General features: G+C 40.6%; 1 protein-coding gene across 1 annotated transcript; it reads left to right on the top strand.

The window, feature by feature from the left end:
• Positions 1 to 799: 799 nt before the first annotated feature.
• LOC133774357 (translationally-controlled tumor protein-like) lies at positions 800 to 1,385 on the top strand. Its single transcript, XM_062211990.1, has one exon. The coding sequence runs from the start codon at positions 815 to 817 to the stop codon at positions 1,322 to 1,324; it is 510 nt and encodes a 169-aa protein (XP_062067974.1). The 5' UTR covers positions 800 to 814; the 3' UTR covers positions 1,325 to 1,385.
• Positions 1,386 to 23,836: the final 22,451 nt, after the last annotated feature.

Raw genomic sequence — 23,836 nt, 5'->3', positions numbered from 1 at the left:
TCTAGCCCTTAAGGCATCTTAAGTTGCCCACATGCCTTACCGGCATGCCTGAACTCAATTCACGCCCTAGCTCCTGCTTCCTGCTGCCTGCTGATGCACACCATGGGAGGTAGTGATGATGGCTCCCTGCCACCCACATGAGAGACCCAGACTGAACTCCTGGTTCTTAGCTTTAGGTTTTGGCCTGGCCCTTCTCATTGTAGGCACTTAGGGAGAGAGTGAGCAGATTGGAATGCTTTCTCTATGTCTCACTCACTCTCTCTCTCTGAAATGTGCTTGAGTATGTGTGGGGGGAATGTATCAAATAAATGTTCTTATAATGATAAATAAAATAAATAATTAAACCTATGCCCATCTTATCCTCTTATGAATTCTGAGGAGAGGTGTTATTTTGGATTGTCCTACTTGATTTGAGAACACACTCACACACATGCGCACAAGCCAGATATTGCCCAACAAACGATGTAAATGCCAAATCACCACTCTTACTCTGATGTAAACGTGTCAAGTTCTGCATAACAGTCTCTTATCTGAGTTTACCAATTTAGAAGCAGGCAGTTACAAGGACATGTAGATTCTCCTTCTTTTTTCTTATAGGAAAGGTGGTAGTGGGGGGTGGGGGTTGTAATCCTATTTTAAAGATTCCTAAGCAAAATGAGTGTAAGTTGTTAAGGCTACTTTTAAAAAATGAAGCGTAGGCTTTTTCCGCCCCTTCTCCCCTACCCCCGAGGGCTGCTCCGGCTGCACCGCACTCGCTCCGAGCTCCAAACTCCTGCCAAGCTAGCGTCGCTGCCGTCTCCTTCCAGCGGCCATCATGATTATCTACCGGGACCTCATCAGCCACGATGAGATGTTCTCCAACATTTACAAGATCTGGGAGATCGCAGGCAGACTGTGCCTGGAGGTGGAGGGGAAGATGGTCAGTAGGCCGGAGGGGAACATTGATGATTCGCTCATCGGTGGAAATGCCTCCGCCGAGGGCGAAGGTATCGAAAGCACAGTGATCACTGGTGTTGATATTGTCATGAACCATCACCTGCAGGAAACCAGCTTCACAAAAGAAGCCTACGAGAAGTACATCAAAGATTACATGAAATCAATCAAAGGCAAACTTGAAGAACTGAGACCAGAAAGAGTGAAACCTTTTATGACAGGGGCTGCAGAACAAATCAAGCACATCCTTGCTAATTTCAAAAACTCCCAGTTCTATATTGGTGAAAACATGAATCCAGATGGCATGGTTGCTCTGCTGGACTACCGTGAGGATGGTGTGACCCCATTCATGATTTTCTTTAGGGATGGTTTAGAGATGGAAAAATGTTAACAAAGTTGGCAGTTTGGATCTATCACTGCTCATCGTAACTGGCTGCTGCTTGTCATCCACACAACACAGGAAGTGGGACTGACGTTGTCTTGAGCTCCTCACTTATTTTGACCATGATTTACTTGGAGTGGAGGCATTGTTTTTAAGGCAAAAAACATTTTCATGTAGGTTGTCTAAAAATAAAATGCATTTAAACTCAAAAAAAAAAAAAAAATGAAGCGTAGGCCTCTACATTTCTTTCGAATACTCGTATCCTCAACTCAGACAGACTGAATGATTCTCCATGCTATGCCTGAGGAAGGACACCACTACTATTTGAATGTTAAGCCAAGGGTCAAATTTGATTCTGAACTGCATACCAGCCCTACATGTAATGCAATGCAGAGCATCATCTTTGATTTTACTTGTGAGTCAAGATATTTAATAGAATCTTTTTTTATTTTTATTTTTTATTTTTATTTCTTACTTTTTTGACAGGCAGAGTGGATAGTGAGAGAGAGAGAGAGAGAGAGAAAGGTCTTCCTTTTTGCCATTGGTTCACCCTCCAATGGCTGCTGTGGCCAGTGCATCGCGCTGATCTGAAGCCAGGAGCCAGGTGCTTCTCCTGGTCTCCCATGTGGGTGCAGGGCCCAAGGACTTGGGCCATCCTCCACTGCTTTCCCAGGCCATAGCAGAGAGCTGGCCTGGAAGAGGGGCAACCGGGATAGAATCCGGCGCCCCAACCCGGTGTGCCAGCGCCGCAAGGCGGAAGATTAGCCTGTTGAGCCACGGCGCCGGCCGTAGATATTTAGTAGAATCTTAAAGATTAAGGAAGATAGGAATCACTTTATATATATCAAAAACAGAAGCTCTAGTAAAAAGAAATAAAATAACTTGTTACAGAAATATGATTGCTTTAATCTTTCTTTTGGATACCAGTATACACACATTTCATGCATATTTAGCTATGATTTAAATAGATATTTAAGCCAATATTAAAAATATTTACTAAAAGGATTTTCATTATTGCCAAATCTGTTAAATGATCCAGCTAACTACATGGGTAATTTTTCAGAATATTTATTCCTCTCCAGCCTAGTATATAGCACAGGCAGGACAGTACATTAATTCTCTAAAGCGTCTCCACAGGTCAACGGAATAATAACCCCCAGTTGTGCATTATAAAGATGGAATGCTGATGTGTGGCTTTCTTGTGACTCCAAACGATATGACTTCTACCCTGAAAATATTGCATGATTTATGCTTCAAAGATAAATTATCAACATACAAATTATGCTCCTCAATGTTGGGAACTGTGAAATAATAATCAGGCAATGGCCGGCAAATCATATTTCCCTGTCTATATTATGTGTCTGGCATGAAAATAATGCCAAGACTTTGAGGAGACATTCAGATGGCTTTAGAGCACTTATATCTGTGCCTCTTTTTTTGTTCCAGTCTATTTGGTTTTCATGAGATCCTGCTTGTGGGATAATCCGAGAGCCTTAGCTGTCGAGTGTCTTTTGTTTCCTTGATCCAGTGACATGAAAAGTGCAGGAATAAAGAGGGCATGGTGAGAGAGAGAAGAAATGCCATTCATTTGCGATAACATAAAGTGTCTTGCTCCAACAAATTACAGAATTAATGATTTTTGAAAAAAGTAATTCCAGGGCTAAGGAAATCCTTTACTGGTTGATAGAAAAAAGAAAAAAAAAAAAGGTTGCTTAACTCATCAGAATTTATCACAAGTTCAAGCATTCTGATGATAAAGCGTTGAATTTTTTTTTAATTCTACAAAAAAGAGAAAAAAGCATCTTAAACTTCCTCTAACATATCCCCAAAACACTAGAATGAAACACAATTATAAAAAGCAACACTAGTATATTCTAATATGGAATTATGTAGATTTTTAAATCACTGGATGTAATTTCATGATTTAATGATTTTTTGATATGCATTCAGTACAAATTTTACTTCCAATTGTGAATTTTGATCTTTCTTGGGTTAGCAATATTCTTTTTTAAAAGCTTTTTTTCTTTCTTTCTTTCTTTGAAAGGAAAATGACAAAAAGGGAGAGAATAGCGGTGGCCATAAGGCCCGGCTGCCCACTGTGGCCACTGTTTGGGCGCTGCTGGGGTGCTGGCCCCTGTGCCCCGGGAGCTGGACAGGTGCTCAGGGCAGCTTCCCTCGGCACCTGCGTTTGGCCCGGCCTGCCTGACCCCGAGGCTTGTGGCTGGCCTGAGTGTTGGCCCCGGGCTGGAGAAGGGGACAGAGGAGGGTGCAGCCAAGGAGGGAAGCCTCACGAGGAGACAGTAACTGAGCATGGCTTGGGATCGTCATTAATACTGCCGCAGACATGATTATTGGAGATTTGCTGTGTGGCTGGCTTTATAAGGATTACTTTACTTTTTCCTCGCCTTGACCCTGAGAATATTTTTTATTCCTTTACAGAGGAGAACTATGGTAGATAAGTAACTTGATCAGGGTGACAAAGCTAGTGAGTGGCAGTGTAGCAATTCAAACCAGATCTGGCCACTTCCAAAGTTCCAGATCCCAGTCCACCTGTACTACCTGTCCACCTCAGCGTGAGACTAAATACATAGGTGACAACCGGAGTATGAAGTACCTAGTAGACTGTCTCAGAAAGTGTGACTTTTGTCCTAAGAGCTATGGAAGACCCTGAGGAAACATAGGCAGGCCGCTAAGACGATCATATTTAAAGTAATGATCACTGTAACAATGTGATGAGGCAGGAACCATGAGAAAAGGCACTGGTGGCCGTGCACTTGTCAGGAGACCGCTGTAGTAGACCCAGTGAGAAGATATATAGTGCTGGGAATAGTGGGACTGCTCAGGAGGTGAGAGTGCTGTTGGAGGCAAAGTCTACAGGGTGACTGGAAGAAAAAGAGACCCCTAGGGCTACTCCTGTGTCGCTGGATTGAGTGATAGTCACATGACCGTGCAGTGCACTTACAGGGAATGTAGGAGACACAGAGAAGGGGGATTTAACTTTGAGCATGCAGGTGAGAGGTGTCTTGGAAACATTCTTCATGAGGCATCTGAATATGTGTCTGCAGCTTAGAAGCCAGGGGTCTGGATGGTAGATACAGATTTAAGAACCCTTGTTCACAGGTATTAGTCAATGCTTGAACAGATGCCCTGAGCATAAATGAGGAAGAAGTATGGTGAATGATAGTTAAAAAACAGTGAGAGGAAGGTGCTATAGAACAGCCAAGACAGGAAATCAGTTCAAGAGAGAGTGAACTCTCAAATCCTATGGGGAAGATTAAATAGGATAAAGGAGGAGAACACAATCATTTGGGAACTCGGGGCTGTAGGTTAACCCATGTTATTGGGTATGTGATGGGGCAAGCCAAGCTCAGGGCTGTCGAATAAGAAACTGGAGCCATACAGGGAAAACTCCTCTTTCAAGAAGCTTAATTATAAAAGAAAGACTGTACAAGTAAGGGAAGTGCAGGATAAAAGTGAGACACTTTATGTTTTTATGATAGGAGATATATAAATATGCTTATACAGTGAGCATAACTCAGTAACCATCAGTATCCAGGGAGAACCCTGAGCTAGAGGGAAGATCCTGAGGCAGGAGGCTGGTGATCCAGAGCAAAGGCGGAGAAAATAGAGGCACCTTGCAAAGAAGAGCCTCTAATAAAACGTGGCTGAGTTACCTCACAGGCAGATTTATCGGACAAATACACTGGAAATGAGTATTCGTTCCTAGTATGACCAACAGTTGATCTCCCAATCTGTACAGAGCTCCTTGATCTCAATAAAAACATGAACAACAGTCAATAAAAATAGACGTGCGTCATAAGTAGACAGTTCCCAGGAAAGCAAATATAACTAGTACTTAAATCAACACATAAAAGATATATGGCCTCACTCATAACAAGAAAAACGCAAATGAAAAGCTCATGCAGATATTGTTTTCTACAGATCAGATTGGCCAAAATGGAACATTTTAAAATTGAACTCCCTTGTGACTGCTACAACTTTAAGGGAAGAATTTTGCAATACATAAAAATCATATCCTTATTTACACTTTGAACTAGTAAGTCCACTTCTGGAAGTTTATCTTATCAAGAACCCTCAAAAAAAAGGTTGGAGCTGTCAGGTTTTCTTTTTTTAAAAAAATTTTATTAGATACTAAACTTTTTAAACTTACCTGTTTTTAATAAGGAAATATTTGTACCACTGGTGTACAAAATAACTTATGTAGAAAGTTGTTTCAGCATTGTTTATAATAGCAAAAGATTAGTATTATCTCACATATATTAATAGTGCACTGATTGAATTGTTTATTGCTTACAGACTATGTAGCTGTAAAATAGAAAAAAAATCACAAAAGTATATTGTGCATGATACAGTACAGAGTATGAGAGAGTATTCTAGGATATGTTGCTACTTTAAAAAAAAAACCATGGTGCGCAAAAATAAATATAGTAGTCTTCATTTGTGAAAGGAAAAGGGGGCAGTAAGAATATATATTTGGGTCTTGTTTGTACTTACATGAAGAAACACAAGTAAGGGGCCCGTGCTGTGTAGCAGCCGGTTAAGCTGTCTCTTCAGTAACAGTATCCCAGATGGGTCCTTGCTTGGGTCTGGCTGCTCCACTTCCAGTCCAGCTCCCTACTGATAAACCTGGGAAAGCAATGAAAGAACCCAAGTACCTGGGCCCCTGCACCCACGTGGAAGACCTGGAGGAAGTTTCTGGCTCCTGACTTCAGCCTGGCCTAGCCCCAGCCATTGCAGCAATTTGGGGAGTGGACCAATAGATGGAAGATCTCTTTCTCTTTGACTTTCCTTCTCTCTCTCTGTAATTCTGCCTTTCAAATAAATAAATAAATAAAATCTTTTAAAAAACGGAATTTTGGAACAGGTTTAATTTTGTGCAAAAAATTGAAATATTGGCATAGTTTCTTCATAATATGCATTTTTCATGAACTTTTGGAAGACACCTCAAATGCATGGATTTTAATTGCTTTTGCACCAAAATAAAACATTTAATTCTATTTTTCAAAAACAAATTTATTTTATTTTTATTTGAAAAGCACAGAGATAGAGAAAGAAAGAGACACACATAGAGAGAGCTCCTATCAGCGGGTTCATTCTCCAAATGCCAGGCCAATCTGGGAGTCAGGAACTCAATCCCCATGTTAGTGCCAAGGAATCAAGGACTTGAGTGATCACCCCTCCCAGGTAGGCATTAACAGGGAGTCAGGAGCAGAGCCAGGACTTGAACCCAGGCACTTCAATATGGGATGCAGACATCACAAGTGATGTCTTAACTACTAAGCCAAACACTTGTCCCCCACAAACTTTTTGCAGTACCTTCTACTTTGAAACATTTATCTCTGGTGCCAACCAAAGCTTGGGAATGCAATTTTTAAATAAATTATAGTAGAGAGCCAGTATTTCCTCCAACACTCTTCCAACACTCTTTTTTTTTTTTTTTTTTTTTTTTTGGACAGGCAAAGTTAGACAGTGAGAGAGAGAGAGAGAGAGAGACAGAGAGAAAGGTCTTCCTTTCGCTGGTTCACCCCCCAAATGGCTGCCACCGCCAGCGCACTGCGCCAATCCGAAGCCAGGAGCCAGGCGCTTCCTCCTGGTCTCCCATGCAGGTGCAGGGACCAAGCACTTGGGCCATCCTCCACTGCCTTCCCGGGCCACAGCAGATAGCTGGACTGGAAGAGGAGCAACCAGGACAGAACCGGCGCCTCAACCAGGACTAGAACCCGGAGTACCAGCGCCGCAGGCGGAGGATTAGCCAAGTGAGCCACAGCGCCGGCCCTCCCGCAACACTCTTACCCACTCAATATCTGGTGTGCTTTCTTGACTAGATGAAAAAGAGGAGGAGTGACTACTGCTTGTTAATGAGTCTGGAGGTGCTGTGCTTGTGGCCTCCGTTGGTCCCAGGGTAGCCCGTAAACCAAAAGTGCCTCAGCAACGTGGCGCACATGTGAATACTGTGGTCACATTTGCTGCAGAGGAACAAGGTGAGCAAATGTGCTCCAGGAGTCTTGGAAATAAGATGTACAATTTACAAAATTCTACTTTGTTTGTATGACACTGTAACAACGTGACCGATAGGTGCTAGAAATTTCTACCATCAAAACAGGAAGTGTAAGGGCTCACAACACATTACCCAGCCCAAGAGGGATCTCAGCTGCTCACCTCCATTTTGCTCAGGATCTAGACTCTTGGGACACACAACCCCAAGTCTTTGAACATATTTTGTAGAGCCAGCATTGTGGCACAGCAGGTTAAGCACCCACCTGTGATACCGGCATCCTATGTCCGATAGCTGGTTCAAGTTCTGGCTGCTCTACTTTTGATCCAGCTCTCAGTTACTGCACCTGGGAGCACAGCAGAGGATGGTCCAAGTGCTTGGGCCCCTGTCACTGAATGGTTTCCCTGGCTCTTGGCTTCAGCTTGTCACAACTCCAGGCCGTTGTGGCCATTTAGGGAGAAAACAAATAGATGAAAGATCCTCTCTCTCTGTAACTCTGCCTTTCAAATAAATAATCTTTTTTTTTAACTTTTATTTAATGAATATAAATTTTCAGTGTACAGCTTATGGATTACAGTGGCTTCCCCCTCCCATAACTTCCCTCCCACCCGCAACCCTCCCCTCTCCCGCTCCCTCTCCCCTTCCATTTGCATCAAGATTCATTTTCAATTCTCTTTATATACAGAAGATCAATTTAGTATAAAGATTTCAACAGTTTGCACCCACATAGAAACACAAAGTGAAACATACTGTTTGAGTACTAGTTATAGCATTAAATCAAAATGTACAGCACATTAAGGACAGAGATCCCACATGAGGAGCAAGTGCACAGTGGCTCCTGTTGTTAACCCAACAAATTGACACTCTAGTTTATGGCGCCAGTAACCACCCTAGGCTGTCGTCATGAGTTGCCAAGGCTATGGAAGCCTTCCAAGTTTGCCGACTCTGATCATATTTAGACAAGAAAATATATTTTTCTTTTCAGTAAGAAGACAGATATTTATGCTTGAAACCACAAAATCCTACACAGTAAAAAAAAAAAAATTTAGTCTCAAGTCCAAAGAAATTCTGAAAGAGAGAAAAAAAGGTTCATTTCTCATAGCAGTTATTGGTACATCAGTCCTTCCAACTCTGCTACATACAGAACTCAGCCAGCAAAATTTCTGCAGACATCTTCTCCAGAAATACAAAACAAACAAATGAAATCTGCTTTGGTAAGACTGATGGCTCAAATTCATTCTAGGTAGCACCCTTAATTTAGACTTGCAAACCAGAGTAGCCCTGTATATCCAAACCCTAAAAGCAATTGACCACTAAATAAATAAGAATCTAGCTCCCTTCCCCAAAACTGGAAAAACTGAACTGCAGTACCTGTGCTTATCTAATCTGCAAAATTAAGGATTTGGGACTCGATTAATTCTATGGCTCTCACTGACGTAAACATTCTGTGCTCTCCTTCCTCCGTGTTGGGCCAGGAAACAAAGCTGTACTCTCTGACCCAAGAGGTCCTTGCTCATGAGACCAACATCTCAAGTCATGCAGCTCACTGCAATCAACGGGAAAATATATGGTCTGAACTGTGCTTCCTCTGAGACTCTCCAGAAATATATTCTTGAGTGTGGGGAGCCTTCCAAATGCAGACCTCTGAGAATTGGAGGTCTTTTGCTCCATGTTTTTCTGGGATTCAGAAGGTTTATCACAGTTTCTCAGCCTCAGTGAACAATATAAGGCTTCGATTCACAACCCAGGTTGAAAAACACTAAGAGAAGAGTGGAATGGGGTGGGGGTGGGAAGCAAGAACATTCTAGCAGTGTTCCTCTAAGTTGGTCTGCAACATTGCCCTCTCTTAATTGAATATTGAAAAATTTGAAAAACACAGCTGGAAGAAAATGGGTTTTTATCTCTTTATTAACTGTAGATGCTTCTCTCAGGAAAGAGAGAGCAATTGTTGACAGAAAATAATGAAAACACAAGGGCTTGTTGTGTGTGCCAGAAAAATTGCTCCTGAGACAGTAAAAGTGAAATGCAGATAAGGATCATCAAGATGCAGCCCATTTTTTTTTTTTAAAGAAAATTGCGTTTCCATCCCATTCCTATCCATCCTGGCTATGAAGTAACTGTCAGTTCAGGGATCTGGGAATTCCAGTTAAATAATACAGACTTAATTATTTTGGTGCCCTTTAGGTATCTAATGCATGCTGTACTGTCATTTTAACACTAGGAGGTACAAAATAATAGACCCATCTTTAAAACACATAGCCTCAACAGAACTAGTATTTGTGTTTTTATTATCTGAAATATTGATATAAAAGAAATTGCTAAATTGAACTTAAGAGGAAATGTGCATATATTTAGTCATTGCAAGCACTAAGACATGTGAGTTTCTCTCAATGCTGTGTTCTAGATTTTCCGAGCTGCAGCAGTATCTTAGTTATTTGGACTGTTGTAACACAGAGACTGGGTCATTGACAAAGAGAAGAAATTAACTTCTCCCAGTTCTTCAGGCTCGAAAGGCCAAGATGAAGGTGCCAGTCATCTGGTGTGGTTCTCTTGCTTCATGGCTGAAGGCAGACAGACAAGGCAGGAAGAACTCGTGGCTAAAGAGCAGAAAAGCACAAACCTCCTTCCACAAGCCCTTTGATAAAGACATTAAACTGCTTGCTCATAAAGGCTCTGCCCTCATTGTCCACAAACCTCCCAAAGGTCCTACCTCCCAGCACTGTTGCACTGGGGATTAACTTCCCAACATGTGGATTTTGGAGGCGACACATTTGAATCATGTTTGAAACGGAACTTTTGAACAGTCATACTTTAACTCGGAAAGGAAGGGCTTTCCTGGGCCATCTCTGCACTATATCACTCACTAAAACCACAATAAGAACCACAATATGAACCACAATATTCATCTACGCTAAGATGCATTTTAATATGCAGCTTATTGGAATGCATCACACATTAGGTAGTGAATCAGTTTCATTGGCGGTGCTTTCCTTTGCTTTTTTATTGGTACACAAAGTACTGGTGCATTTTTGTGACCCTGAAGTATGGTAAAATACTGATGCTTTTGTTTTCTCACATGATAAAAGCCATTTATAAGGAGAGCATTATTTCTTTCATGGAATGAGTCAAATGGAAAAAGAATTAAACTCAGTCTATGTTTTGTCTTAGTACTAATGGATGCTCACAGCAAAATACACCATTAAGACCAAAATATTGTAGGATGAGCTGAGTAATGGCTTCCCGAAGGAGTCCACACTCCAGTGCATGTGGGAAAGAACTTTGCAGGTGTGACTAAGGCAAAGGATATTGAGACAGGAAGATTATCCTGGATTATATGGGTGAGCCCAAGCTAATCACAAGGATCCTTAGAACAGGGAGGCAAGGAGACCAGAATTACAGGGAGAAGATAATGATGAGAGCAAAGACTGAACTATACATTTGGAAGATGGAAGCTAGGAATGAAGCCATCCTTTAAAATTTGGAAAAGGCAAAGAAACATGTTCCCATATAAAGCCTCCAGTAGAAACATAGCTCTGCTGACACCTTTGTTTTAACCTGGAAGGCCCATTTCAGATTTCTGAGGCTACCTCCAGGACTGTAAGGTAAATGATTTTTGTTGCTTTAAGTCACCCCTTGGAGGAAGCTTTGTGTCCTGGCAATAGGAAACTAACCCAATCCTCTACAAGAAACATCCACTGAAAAGAACAACCAATTTTACAATCCTTCTGGTTGGTCTGAAGACACAAGTCTGTGCACGTATTGGCAATTCTGTTCTCTTTTTATAAAAGTGATGCAGAGCATCATCAAAGAAGATGAAAAGTAGATGAATAGAAGGATAGGCAATACCAGAGGTCTTTAAAAAGTTCATGATAAAGACATATTATGAAAAAACTATGCATGAGTTTCAAAAATGTTTTGCACCATAATAAACTTATGATTCTAGCTTTCACAAACTTTTTAAAGTGTTCTTCTATGTATATAAACACAGTCACAATTTATATATATATATATATAATAAATAAAAATAGCAACATTCTCATTATAGAACCTAGGAGATACGTATGTGAGTGTACACTATATACTTCTTATTTCAAATTTTCTGTATTTTTAAGATATTTTATAATAAAATGTTGGGAATGGAGAGTAATGTGTATTTATTTGAAGGCCTTAAAGTAAAGATGAGCCCATTCTTGAAAACAATCAACTTTTAGCTAAGGGACTCACTCATCGGGTAAGCCCCTGTTGGGTTGCAACAAAAGGGTGTAAACTGGGTGAAACTGTAACTTTTGTATTAGTCCTAATTTTCAATGATAATGCATTTATATACATAGAAAACATTAAGCATTAATGAAAACTATTCTTGGAATAATTTTATACTAAAGAATTTTAAGATGCTAAGGTAATGTAGAGTATCTAACACTGTATGGAAGGAAATGCTTATTGGCCTTCTTATGTTAGTAAAAGAATTATAAAAGAACTTTAATATGTCCCCATGCTAGGGAAAAGATATGAAGTAGAAATGTTCCCTTGCTGTTCCTCCACTTCCTCTGCTGGTACACATTCTCTTGATGTTGCTTCTCTACCTCTCCTCTCTCTCTCTCTCTGTCTCTCTCTCTCTCTCTCTGACTCTCTCTCTCTCTCTCTCTCCCTCTCTCTCTCTCTCTCTGTCTCCCTTGGGATTTTCATATCAGAGTTGGAAAATGACCATGCAATTCTTCCTCACACAGCTTCTTTACCAAGATGGTTTCATGTCAACAGGCTTCTCAGTGGATGAGTGTGTTAACAATGGAGCTCCGGGTTTCCCAATGGGCCTCAAGACATCTCTGAAACTCCAAAAGAGGTTTGTGTCCAAGATCTACTCATAAGGTCAGTTCTGCAAGCTATCCATGGGCCATGTTTCCTGGTTAATAAGTGAAGTCACATAGACACTGTAAGGTAGGCTACTGATTCCTGATTATTTTCATGTATGTTCCAGTATTGTTCACAGTCCACAGTACTGCTTCTGAAATTTTAAGAAAAACAAAAACACATTTAATAGGAACAGTAGGGTACACAACTTTTTATCCCACCTATAAATGCAAGGACTAATTTTAACTATCACTGTTATATCTCAATTAGCCAACTGTATTTAATTTTTTCATATTCCTGTTGCTGGTTTCATTATATATATTATCCCCTTAAAGTTGCCTATAACCTACAGTAGAGCATCTTCAGAAATTAGCCAATTAAACAAAGGCACAGACCATTAAGTAACATAATTGTTTGCTCAATGGAATTTGCCAGTTTATTTTAGATTATAATATTAAAAAAAAAAACCACTCAGATACACAACCAACATGTCAACTCCTTCTGCCTGATCTCAGCTGGAAACCATACTCTGTTCTTAGATACTATTATGCTGCTTGAGTATCATCCTTGTTTGCTATAGTAACCATTTCCTCCTTTTAGGTTTCAAACTGAAGTCCTCCAGAGAACACTCCCTTATATCTTCACATCTTCACCTTCTTTAGTAATGCAAAGATTCTCTCTCTCTCTCTCTCTCTCTCTCTCTCTCTCTCTCTCTCTCTCTCTCTCTTTCTCCTATTCTCTATTTAATTGCTTTGGATTACTTAGCTGGCCCCCAAGTGCTACTCAGCAATTCTTTTCTTAAACTCTGATTCCCTATTGCACTTGCCACAGCAACTGTTTGAAAATGCATCTCAAGGCACCTAACCCACAGCTGTCATCCTCACAGTCACTAAATAACTTTGCCATACACCTAAATCGCAAAGAAGACCAACTCCCTCTGAAGCAAATTCTGGTATTCAGAATGAGAGTCTTGCCCAGCCCTCCAAATTCTCTCAGAAACATTCTGGATTGGAACCTTGGGCAGGAATATCATTCCACTCCAAGACTAATTCTTCCTCTACCTGGGAGGATATGTTGCTTCACCTGCAACATACACTCTACCAGCACAAAGAGGTCTTCTCCTTACACTCCATAGCACACCAGAAGCAAAGCTGAACTACTTAAACCTAGTGCTGCTGAGGTCTTGAGGATGGTACATGGGGGAAAAATGAACCAGGAGTCTGTGTAATTCGAGGGTGCACAGACTCATCATGGCTCACCACAGGCCTCACCTGCTGGGGTTCCTGGACTCTCCACACAGAAACCAACTGCATTCAAGAGCACACACCAGGCTCAGTGTTCTCTTCAGGAAAAGATTGAGGCAGGAGACTCATGGGACAAGTGTTTTGTCTCTTGCCTTCCCAAGTGCCAACTTCAGAGTATTTCCCTTTCTTCTAAAGAACTGACCTTGGAGATCCCCCCTTTACCATGAAAATCATGATGTGTTGCAGCCACACGACATTTTTTTTGTCCTAAATTCTCTAAGTACCTTACCTACCCTGCATGATAGTCTTTCCTCTTGAAATATATTTCCTCAGCTGCTTCTTATTTTTTATTACTTAATCTTTCCTTTGGCGCATTTCCAAATTTCATTTCCTCCACCCAACCTTCCTGGGCTCTCCCTCTTCTCAATGCACTTGTTTGGTCTTCCTGTAATGCAGATGACTCTTGGCTTACATCTGAGTTAGTTGTACCTTTGGCTGCCTCTCTCACTGGATAGAACCGCTGGATAGTATGTACTCATTTTCTTAACAATAATATCAATAATTCTATATAACTTTTTATTATAGTTTACACTTGCTGGATATCTATGTACCAGATACTCTGCTAAGCATTTTAAACACATTATCTCAAAAAATTTCATCTTTGCCACTACCATAAGACATAGGTTCTATTATAGCTCCATTCACAAATGAGAAAATTGAGAAACAGAGAGGCTGAATAGCTTGTCCAAAATCACAAAGCTAGGACAGAGACCGGATTTGCATGGAGGTGTCTAACTCCCACAATGCCCAAGTTCTTGCTCTTGTTCCCTACATGAATTCTCACAGCAATCCCTCTGCACTAGGAAAGCACTCCATAAATGATGGTTGCTACTAGAGTTGAATTGGCCCATTTATATAAAGCAAGGCAGGTTTTATCTCCCAGCTATATTCCAAAATAAAGAAAGGATTAGACTTTAACACAAAGTACACTAAAAAGATCTCTGCAAATACAAACCTCCAACCAATGCAATTCACAGGAGGAAGCATGGTGTAGGTTCAGCATGAAGGTTTGACCTTTAATTATGATGTTTTTGCAAAAATAATGAGTAAGCATTTACAGATCATGCAAAGCCATTTACACTATCATTACACACATACACACACAATTAAGTTGACAACTCCAATTGAGCAATGTTATAACATGTCATCATCTTATTTAACTTTACCAGTAAACAGTAGTACTCTGCATGGTACTTTCCTTTTTAAGCACTTAAGTTAATTCAGAGTTACATCTTTGACATGAACCCATTCTTATATGACATTTTTGTAGGAAGAGGAGAAAAAGAGAAAGAGAGAGAGAAAGAGAGAGAGAGAGAGAGAGAGAGAGAGAGAGAGAGAGAGAGATCTTCCATCTGATGGTCATTCTCCAGATCCCCTCAATGGCCAAGACTGGGCCAAGCCAAAGCCTGGAGCCCAGAACTCCATGCCATTCTCCCTCATGAGTGGCAGGGACCCAAGCACTTCAGCCATCATCTGTTGCCTCCAAAGACATAATAGCAGGAAGCTGGATCAGGAGCCAAGCAGCTGGTGTTCAAACAGGCACTCAGACAAGGGTTGCAAGCATCAAAAGCAGCGGTGTAACCCACTGCACCGCAATACTGGGCTCAGTTCCTCTCTTTAATATTTGTGGCTCAGCACTTCAACTTGAAAAAACTTGGTGGATGGGAAGTCTGGGGCCTGGCAAGACTCTCTACTTAGAAGCAGTGAAATTGAGGGTATGCTATTAGGATTAGGGGTGGAGTGGGATGAGAAGCCAGGGTAAGGATTTGCCAGAGAAAATATCATGAAGAGGTCTTAAGCCTCCAGGAATTTATGGGATAATTTCCATCTTTAAAAAAGATCTTTGAAGATTTTCATGCTTTCTTATTGCCAGCAGCGTTTTTTGCTGAAATAAGATCATTTCTGTGTTTGTGTACCTCAGAGGAGCAGGAGGAAAAAATAGTCAATTTGGCACATTCCTTCAAAGATATCAAACTAAGCAAATGGGAGACAGCTTGAGTTTAGAACAGAGAAAAGTGGCAAGGCCGTGGTCTCAGCTATTCTGTCTCATTTTCAGTTATGTGGATGGTATTTATATGCTTGAAGCAAATGTCTGTATAAAATGATTAAATAAAGCATGAGAATTTGACCAAAGTTTCCTGGCAAAGTACTTAAGAAGACAGAATTTCTTTTAAATATGACTGATGGGAGCGGGTGTTGTTGTATGGCAGGTTAAGTCACCACTTGGGACACCTGTATCTCATACTGGTGCCTGTTGGAGTCCCAACGACTCCACTTACTGATAGTGCTTACTGGGAGGCAGCAGATAATGACTCAGGTGCATGGGTCCCTGCCACTTACATGGGAGACCTGGATGGAGTTCTAGGCACCTGGCTTTAGTATGGCCCAGCTCCTGATTGTTGTGGACATTTGGGCAGTGAACCAGCAGGTGGAAAATATCTGTGTTTTATATGTGTGTATGTGTGTGTGTGTGTCTCCCTTTCTCTCTGTGTCACTCTGTTTTTCAATAAATAAATAATTAAACACTAAGGTACCAACCCCATGGTATAAAAATATTTGAGTCAGAAGTAATTTGTCAAGTACATGAATAATGGGATGCGTAGATCTCAAAACTATTCCAAATCTTCATAAAATGAGCAATTTCTACTTTTTCTGAGGAAACAACAAAATTGAGAGACATAAAAGCAAGGGATAGGCTGATGATGTTGCTCACTGCTTTCATAAATGAAGAGGTCATAAGCTAATGTCAGATGCACATACCACACACACACCAAGGAAATATATATATGTATATATATATATGTATATATATATATGTATATATACATATACATATATATATATATATATATATGAGTTTACACACACACACACACACAGAGAGAGGTTTCACTATTGAGGCCTCCACATGGTACAATTTTTCTTTAAAAATGTATTCTTTGTTGAGTTTATTATCCAGATTTATATCCCCCTGGGGTTTAAGCAAAGGCCTAGAAAGTTTGATAAATACTTAAAATATGGTTCAACTTACTGCAATGACAAGAATACCAAGAGAAAAAGAAAAAAGAAGCAGACATTACATTTTTCATCAAATACTGAAATGGAGATTATCTAGTAAATGCAGTTTTTCCCCAGGAGCTTGTGGGAAATGATTTGTATGTATCTGGCAGAGATCTGAGCATTCTGCCTATGTGTGTGTGTGCACACACGCATATGTGCACTCACACATATTTCAAACAAGACACCACCCTGCTCTCAGTGTTCTTGCCCCCTCCCTCATGCAACCCTTACCAGGCTTCTTGAAATGAGTGACTTGCTGAAAGGGTGGCAGGTGTCCAGGACAATCTTCTTTTATTCCCCTCTCCCCAGTTGTCTTTAGTGTTCTTTGATCCCGTTCATGTGAATATTCTGAGTTTATTCTTTCAGAAATGCCATAGGTTTTAGTCATCTGCCCATCCGGTAGCCAACACCTGCTCACCTACAAGAGCTCACCTGCTCACCTGCTTTATCAAGAGGCTGCTTCCCCGTGGTCTCAGGTGACCATCACCTTGACAGTCTTGGGTGCTTCCCGTGTGTCCTCCTTGTCACATAGAAATGCCCAGCACTGCATAGAGTGTGAGACATGATAGAATCTCATGTCTTATGAATTTCCATGTGGCTCTGGTTAGAATATAAAACTAAGTGGAGGTGGGCGCCATGGCTCACTAGGCTAATCCTCTGCCTGCGGCACCGGCACCCCAGGTTCTAGTCCTGGTCTGGGCGCCAGATTCTGTCCCGGTCACTCCTCTTCCAGTCCAGCTCTCTGCTGTGGCCCGGGAGTGCAGTGGAGGATGGCCCAAGTGCTTGGGCCCTGCACCCGCATGGGAGACCAGGAGGAAGCACCTGGCTCCTGGCTTCGGATAAGTACAGCACATCGGTCATAGTGGCCATTTGGGGGGTGAACCAATGGAAGGAAGACCTTTCTCTCTGTCTCTCTCTCTCTCTCTCTGTCGAACTCTGTCAAAAAAAAAAAAAGTGGATTTAAGTGGATATAAGTTAAGCAGCCATTCTCAACATTTTTGGTCAGTGAATTCCTCCATGCTGTTACACATTATTGTCAGTGCTATCTATTGATACGGTCCTAGTTCATTTTCTGCTGTCTAACAGAATATCTGAGGTAATTTTTAAAGGGAAGAAGTTCACTTGGGCTTTCAGTCTTGGAGGCTGGGGCATCCAGGATCGGGCAGCTGCACCTGGTGAGGGCCTCTGGCAGCTTCAGAACGTGGTAGAAGTCAGAAGGGGAGGGAGGGCACCTGCACGCCAGAGGAAAGGAGGCAAAGCTCCTGTGACCGCCAACTCTTTAACTTAATGTCAATCAAAAACTCACTACGTAGTCACACCGCTAATGGATTTATAGGGGAAAAATTGTATTTTCTTTTTTTTTTTTTTTTTTTTTTTTGACAGGCAGAGTGGACAGTGAGAGAGAGAGAGACAGAGAGAAAGGTCTTCCTTTTGCCGTTGGTTCACCCTCCAATGGCCGCCGCGGTAGCGCGCTGCGGCCGGCGCACCGCGCCGATCCGATGGCAGGAGCCAGGCGCTTCTCCTGGTCTCCCATGGGGTGCAGGGCCCAAGGACCTGGGCCATCCTCCACTGCACTCCCTGGCCACCCTGGCCACAGCAGAGAGCTGGCCTGGAAGAGGGGCAACCGGGACAGGATCGGTGCCCCGACCGGGACTAGAACCCGGTGTGCCGGCGCCGCTAGGTGGAGGATTAGCCTAGTGAGCCGCGGCGCCGGCGAAAAACTGTATTTTCCACAGTGAAACAAATTTAGTGAGAAGAGTGTCATTATTTTACATTTAGGCAAACCTCTTTAATTCCTGATTTAATGCCAGAATTAAATTTAAATTCTGGCTTTCCTCTTTGCTTCTTCAGTTAATATCTTATGCTATCACGTGTCATGTACATCCTGGAAATGCCCACTTTACACTTGTGAGTGAGAGTGATCAAGGTGAGTAAATGTCTTGGTATCATTTAACCTTGCTGATCTTGGGATAGTTAATGCTTTGTGTGACATAACCCAGAAAGCATCTCAGCATCCCTCAGGCTTTCCTGGATAACATGTTGACCCTCTTTGGATTAAAGTAGCCTAAAACAGGAACTCCTGAGTAATAGTGCAGTGTCCTTGGAAGTAGAAAAAAGAACTGAATCCTTTAAAGTAAAAATAATTCCATGAACTCCCCAATGATTACTTAAATGAGCTCTATTATATAAATATAATATATATATATATCTAATATATCAGCTGGAAATTCCATTGCTACTACTAAACTGGAATGTGAATTCCCAAAGTAAATTCAAACAAAATTAGTTAGAAACTCAGTATCGTTAAAATTCTTAACAGTGAATTAATGACAGATGATGTTGTTTGAAACAAAATCGCCCCTTCAGACATGAACACACTGCTCACTGCTCTAATAGCAAAGCTCATCAGCTTGCAAGTAAAATCAAGTCCCAGATGCAACACATATTTTTTTTCATTTTTCTCTTCCTCATCGGAATTGTGGTGTACCAAATCTGATAAGTCATATCCTTAGCTCAGGAAACACTCAACACTAGGCTATTCTTCGTCCTCATTTAATTAGTGGCTATTTTTTTCTAGTGCTAATTATGATACAAACAACAAAAAATTCACAACTCAAAATAAAACTTAAGGTCTTTACATTTCATGACACGGCCCTCCTCTTCTATTCTCTTGGCTTCTCCCAGCATCATTGTTATCACCTTGAATGCTGTGTTTTTCATCCTCCTCATTTTTTTGAAATAATTTTATTTCATATACATTAGTTTACAAATTGCTTGAAAGGCTTACACATTTCCCAAAAGTATGTAATTTAATTGTTCTTGTTTAATCTTCATAAAAAGGGAATATTTTTGTAGACTTACTTTTTCATTTAATATTCTATTACTATGATCCATCTATATGACATTCACATGGCACTCTGCTTTATCCATTTTGACTGGTGTATAATATTCAGCCAGAGCTGAGCTGATCTGAAGTCAGGAGCCAGGAGCTTCTTCCAGGTCTACTTTGTGGGTGCAGGGGCCCAAGGACTTGGGCCATCTTCTATTTCTTTCCCAGGCCATAGCAGAGAGCTAGATTGGAAGAGGAGCTGCTGGGACTTCAACCGGTGCCTATACAGAATGCTGGTACTGTAGGCCGGGACTTTAACAGACTGCACCACAGTGCCAGCCCCTACTCTTGACTGTATTAACATATACTGTATACATGTATTGAAATGTCACACGGTAACTCATTTTTTTTTATTTTTTATTTTATTTATTTATTTTTTGTAACTCACTAATATATGTAATTATTTTTTAAAGATTTATTTATTTTTGGGGGCTGGCACTGTGGCATAATGGATAAAGCCACCACCTAGTGCCAGCATCCCATGTGGGCGCAGGTTTGATTCCCAGCTGCTCCACTTTTGATCCAGCTTTCTGCTATGGCCTGGGAAAGCAGCAGAAGATGGCCCAAGTCCTTGGGCCCCTGTACCTACATGGGACACCTAGAAGAATCTCCTGACTTCTGGCTTTGGATCAGCCCAGCTCCAAACATTGCAGTCATCTGGGGAGTAAACCAGCAAATGGAAGTCCTTCCCTCCCTCCCCCACCCCGCCTCTGCCTCTCTGTAACTCTGCCTTTCAAATAAATAAATACATCTTTAAAAAAGAGAGAGAGAAATTTATTTATTTTCTTGAAAGTCAGACTTACAGAGAGAGGGAGAGACAAAGAGATACAGAAAGAGAAATATTCCTTCTTCTGGCTCACTCATCAAATGGCCGCAACAGCTGGAGTTGGGCCGATCTGAAGCCAGCAGCCAGGAGTCAGGAACTCCATCCAGGTCTCCCATTTGGGTACGGAGGCCCAAGCAATTGGGCCACCTTCTGCTGCTTTCCCAGGCATATTAGCAGGGAGCTGGATCGGAAGTGGAGTAGCCGGAACTCGAACTGGTGCCCATATGGGATGCCTGCACTGCATACAGCAGCTTAACCCACTGCATCAGAGAGCCAGCCCAATATGTATAATTCTTATTAATAAATTTTTAATTAGAAAAATCATCAAGAACCATCTAGGGGCCGGAATTGTGACACAGTAAGCTATCACCTACAATGCCAGCATGGGTTCAAGTCCTAGCTTCTCCACTTCTGATCCAGCTTCCTGCCAATGCTCCTGGAAAGACAATGGAGGATAGTCCAAGTATTTGGGTCCCTGCCACCCATGTGGAGATCCAGGCCTTTGGCTTCTGCTTGGAAAGAATGTAATAACATCTAACAGCAATATCAACCAAGAAAATCTAATAGATATTTATAAAACATTCCACATGACAGCAGAATGCACACTATTTTCAAAGTTCAAAATTGGAGTTTATGCCAATATAGATTAAGCATAAACCAAGTCATGGTTTGTTAAAAGTTGGTAGTATTGTAAAATCAGATAAAATATCAATGAATATTTTGTAGTCTTTACATGAAAATCAGTTGGTCCATCTTGCATTTTAATTGAATCTCGCTCAAAGATGATTTTACAATGTCATGAATTGTCATTTGGAAAATACATACTTGCTAAATTATGTTAATCTTGCAAATAGTAACACATTTAATCATATAAAATATCATATGTGTTAATATCATCATTGGCCTTTAAGAGCTGTCTTTAAAATTGGCAAATACAAGTTTCCCAAAGTTCAGTTTTTGCTTAAATTTTGATATTTATCATTGACAATAAGTATTTGCATTTTCATTAACATCACAAGCCCATATTGTTCATTTGCCAGAAAATTTGTGAAGACCTAAGTCTAAATAGCTGTATTTTCAGGGCCGGCGCTGTGGCATAGCAGGTAAGGCCGCTGCCTGCAGTCCCAGCCTCCCATATGGGCGCTGGTTCGAGTCCTGGCTACTCCACTCCCAATCCAGCTCTCTGCAATGGGAAGAAGCTCCTGGCTCTTGGCTTCAGACCTGTGCAGCTTCAGCCATTGCGGCCAATTGGGGAGTGAACCACTGGATAGAAGACTTCTCTGTCTCTCTCTCTGCCTCTCCTTCTCTCTGTGTAACTCTGACTTTCAAGTAAATAAATAAAGCTTTAAAAACGGTGCTGCATTGAAAAAGTGACTGTTTCAGTTCGCAGTTCAATTACACAAGTGCTTTCCTCAGGACAGTCAGTTTTGCTTTACCATGCGAAAGAACTGCTTCATGAGTACCCTTTGTTTTGTCACACAGAACATGAAAAAATGAGTATTCCTGTGTCAAATGCAACACTTATTTTTTCTGCTACATCTATGACATTCTCAAGTGAAAATGACACTTTTTAAAAAATGGCATTTTTAAAAAATGTGACCATATGGCTACAAGTAAGACAAGGATTATTAATATAGTTTGGTGCCACTGACCTGATTTATGTGAAAGCACTTGAAATTTTACTCATCATTTCTTTTGCATTATCACTGAAATGACAACACATCCAAAAAGGCAAGTAAGGTCGTAAAATCATTATTATTAAAGTAGTTTTGAGCTCATGGACCCCCTAAAAGTGTTTAAGAGACTCCTAGTATCCTAGGAACTTGACAACCACTGTTCTGTCAGAACAAACCTTTTGCTTCTTTAGTTCAATGAGTTTTTCCTAGCTCCTAGAGCAGTGGCTCGTGGTAGGTGTTCCATCATCACTGGTTGAATAAAGAGGGAATGGATAAATGAATACTGACTGAAATGTATCACTCCAGAAATGTAAAAATGTAATAATTCACCCATGAATTCATTCACCTTAATTGGTGACTCATTCCTAGAAATAAGAAAAGCGAAATTGTTCTAGTTCGAGGTCTAACACATAAAATCAGATGCAAACAACACAGTAAATGCAAACAGAAGAGTAAATGCAATAGGGATTGGAAGCAGAGACAGGTGATGTCATGGAAACCCCGGGTTCTTCTTATCTCAAACTTCCATGCAGTTACAAAGTGAGATAGTCGCGTTTTTTTAAAAAAAATTATTTAGATGAATCAGATGATAAATTCATTATGAAATAGGACTTTATGATTTCTGGATAAGAATCTGTTAAACCAGATTACCCTGTGAGAGAGAAAAAAATGCCTGCGATAGTATCCCTTTTTCATTATTGCCCTAACATCTGATACAGTTATTGTGATTTTCTTTATTTTTGCAATTGATTTCATATCAATGAATAACACTCTGTGCATTAGCTTTTATTCTTAAATAAACTATATATATATATATATATATATATATATATATATGTATATATGGTTACAAAATATGTCACTTCTCCACTTTAAACTCAGGGACAGCAAGTCAGCTATACAATATAGCTACTAGAATAAAAAGCAATCTTGAAAACCCTCTCCTTTAACACACACACACCATTCACGGGCAGCAGTGGACACTCTCAAAGAGTTTAGGATTAAAAAGGATGGAGTCTGTCAGAATTCTAGCTCCACTCCTTTCCAGTTCTGTAACTCCCTGAGTGAGACGTGACTTATTGAACCCTAAGTTCCCTCATGTTTCAAAGGGAGAGGATGCAATTAACTTCATTTCAGAGACCTTCTGTGAGCACCAATGAAGTAACATATCTAAAAGTGGTTTACAAATTGTAAGGAAAAAAAATCAACTAATGGTTATGGTTATTACTGTTTTTCCCATTTAAATTAACTTTGGTTATCTCAAAAGTCTTGAGAAGGGATATCAATATTGGAAAAGTTCTTAATTATGGATATTAGATCTAAATGGAAATGTGTTTTACTTCTGAGAATAAAGAATATTGAGAATTTAGATAATTATTTCGTATCTCCAATAGAGATCTAAATTATACATGTTCTATGGTTTCCAAGAAAAACAGAAGAAAATTTCAAGATCCAAGATAACAGATGAAGAAAGGATTAATTGCAATTCACAACTCACTAAACAACAACAACAACAACACTGTATTGGGCATTTAATGACCACATTGAAGTTATACATTTTGCCCTCTATTTAAAATATTTTTTTGCATGGAAAGCATGTCTATCTTTCATGTAGTCAATCATCTCCCATGGCATGAGCCTATTCCCCAACACATGCACACGAGATTAATACAGACTATACTCTTTGTTTGAAGGTAGTAGGTACACTAGAATGGTCTACCATTCCAACACACCGTTAATGTCCTGGTGTTTAAAGTGCTCTCTAGGATTATGAACCAGCAATAGTGTATGAATGTTCCAGCATAGAGCACAGATTCAATTATGCAGGCTGTTAAATGCACCGCGAAATCTCTTTATTTTTATTTTCTTCACAAACGCTAGGAGGAAAAAGCCATAGGCAT

Source organism: Lepus europaeus, chromosome 15 (assembly GCF_033115175.1).
Source record: "Lepus europaeus isolate LE1 chromosome 15, mLepTim1.pri, whole genome shotgun sequence".
NCBI lineage: Eukaryota > Metazoa > Chordata > Mammalia > Lagomorpha > Leporidae > Lepus > Lepus europaeus.
The sequence above is the reverse complement of the archived record's forward strand: the minus strand, read 5'-3'. Positions and strand labels throughout refer to the sequence as shown.

What these genes read in the sequence shown, in the direction of transcription:
- LOC133774357 (XM_062211990.1), top strand. Translation starts at nt 815, where the DNA reads ATGATTATCTACCGGGACCTCATCAGCCACGATGAGATGTTCTCCAAC.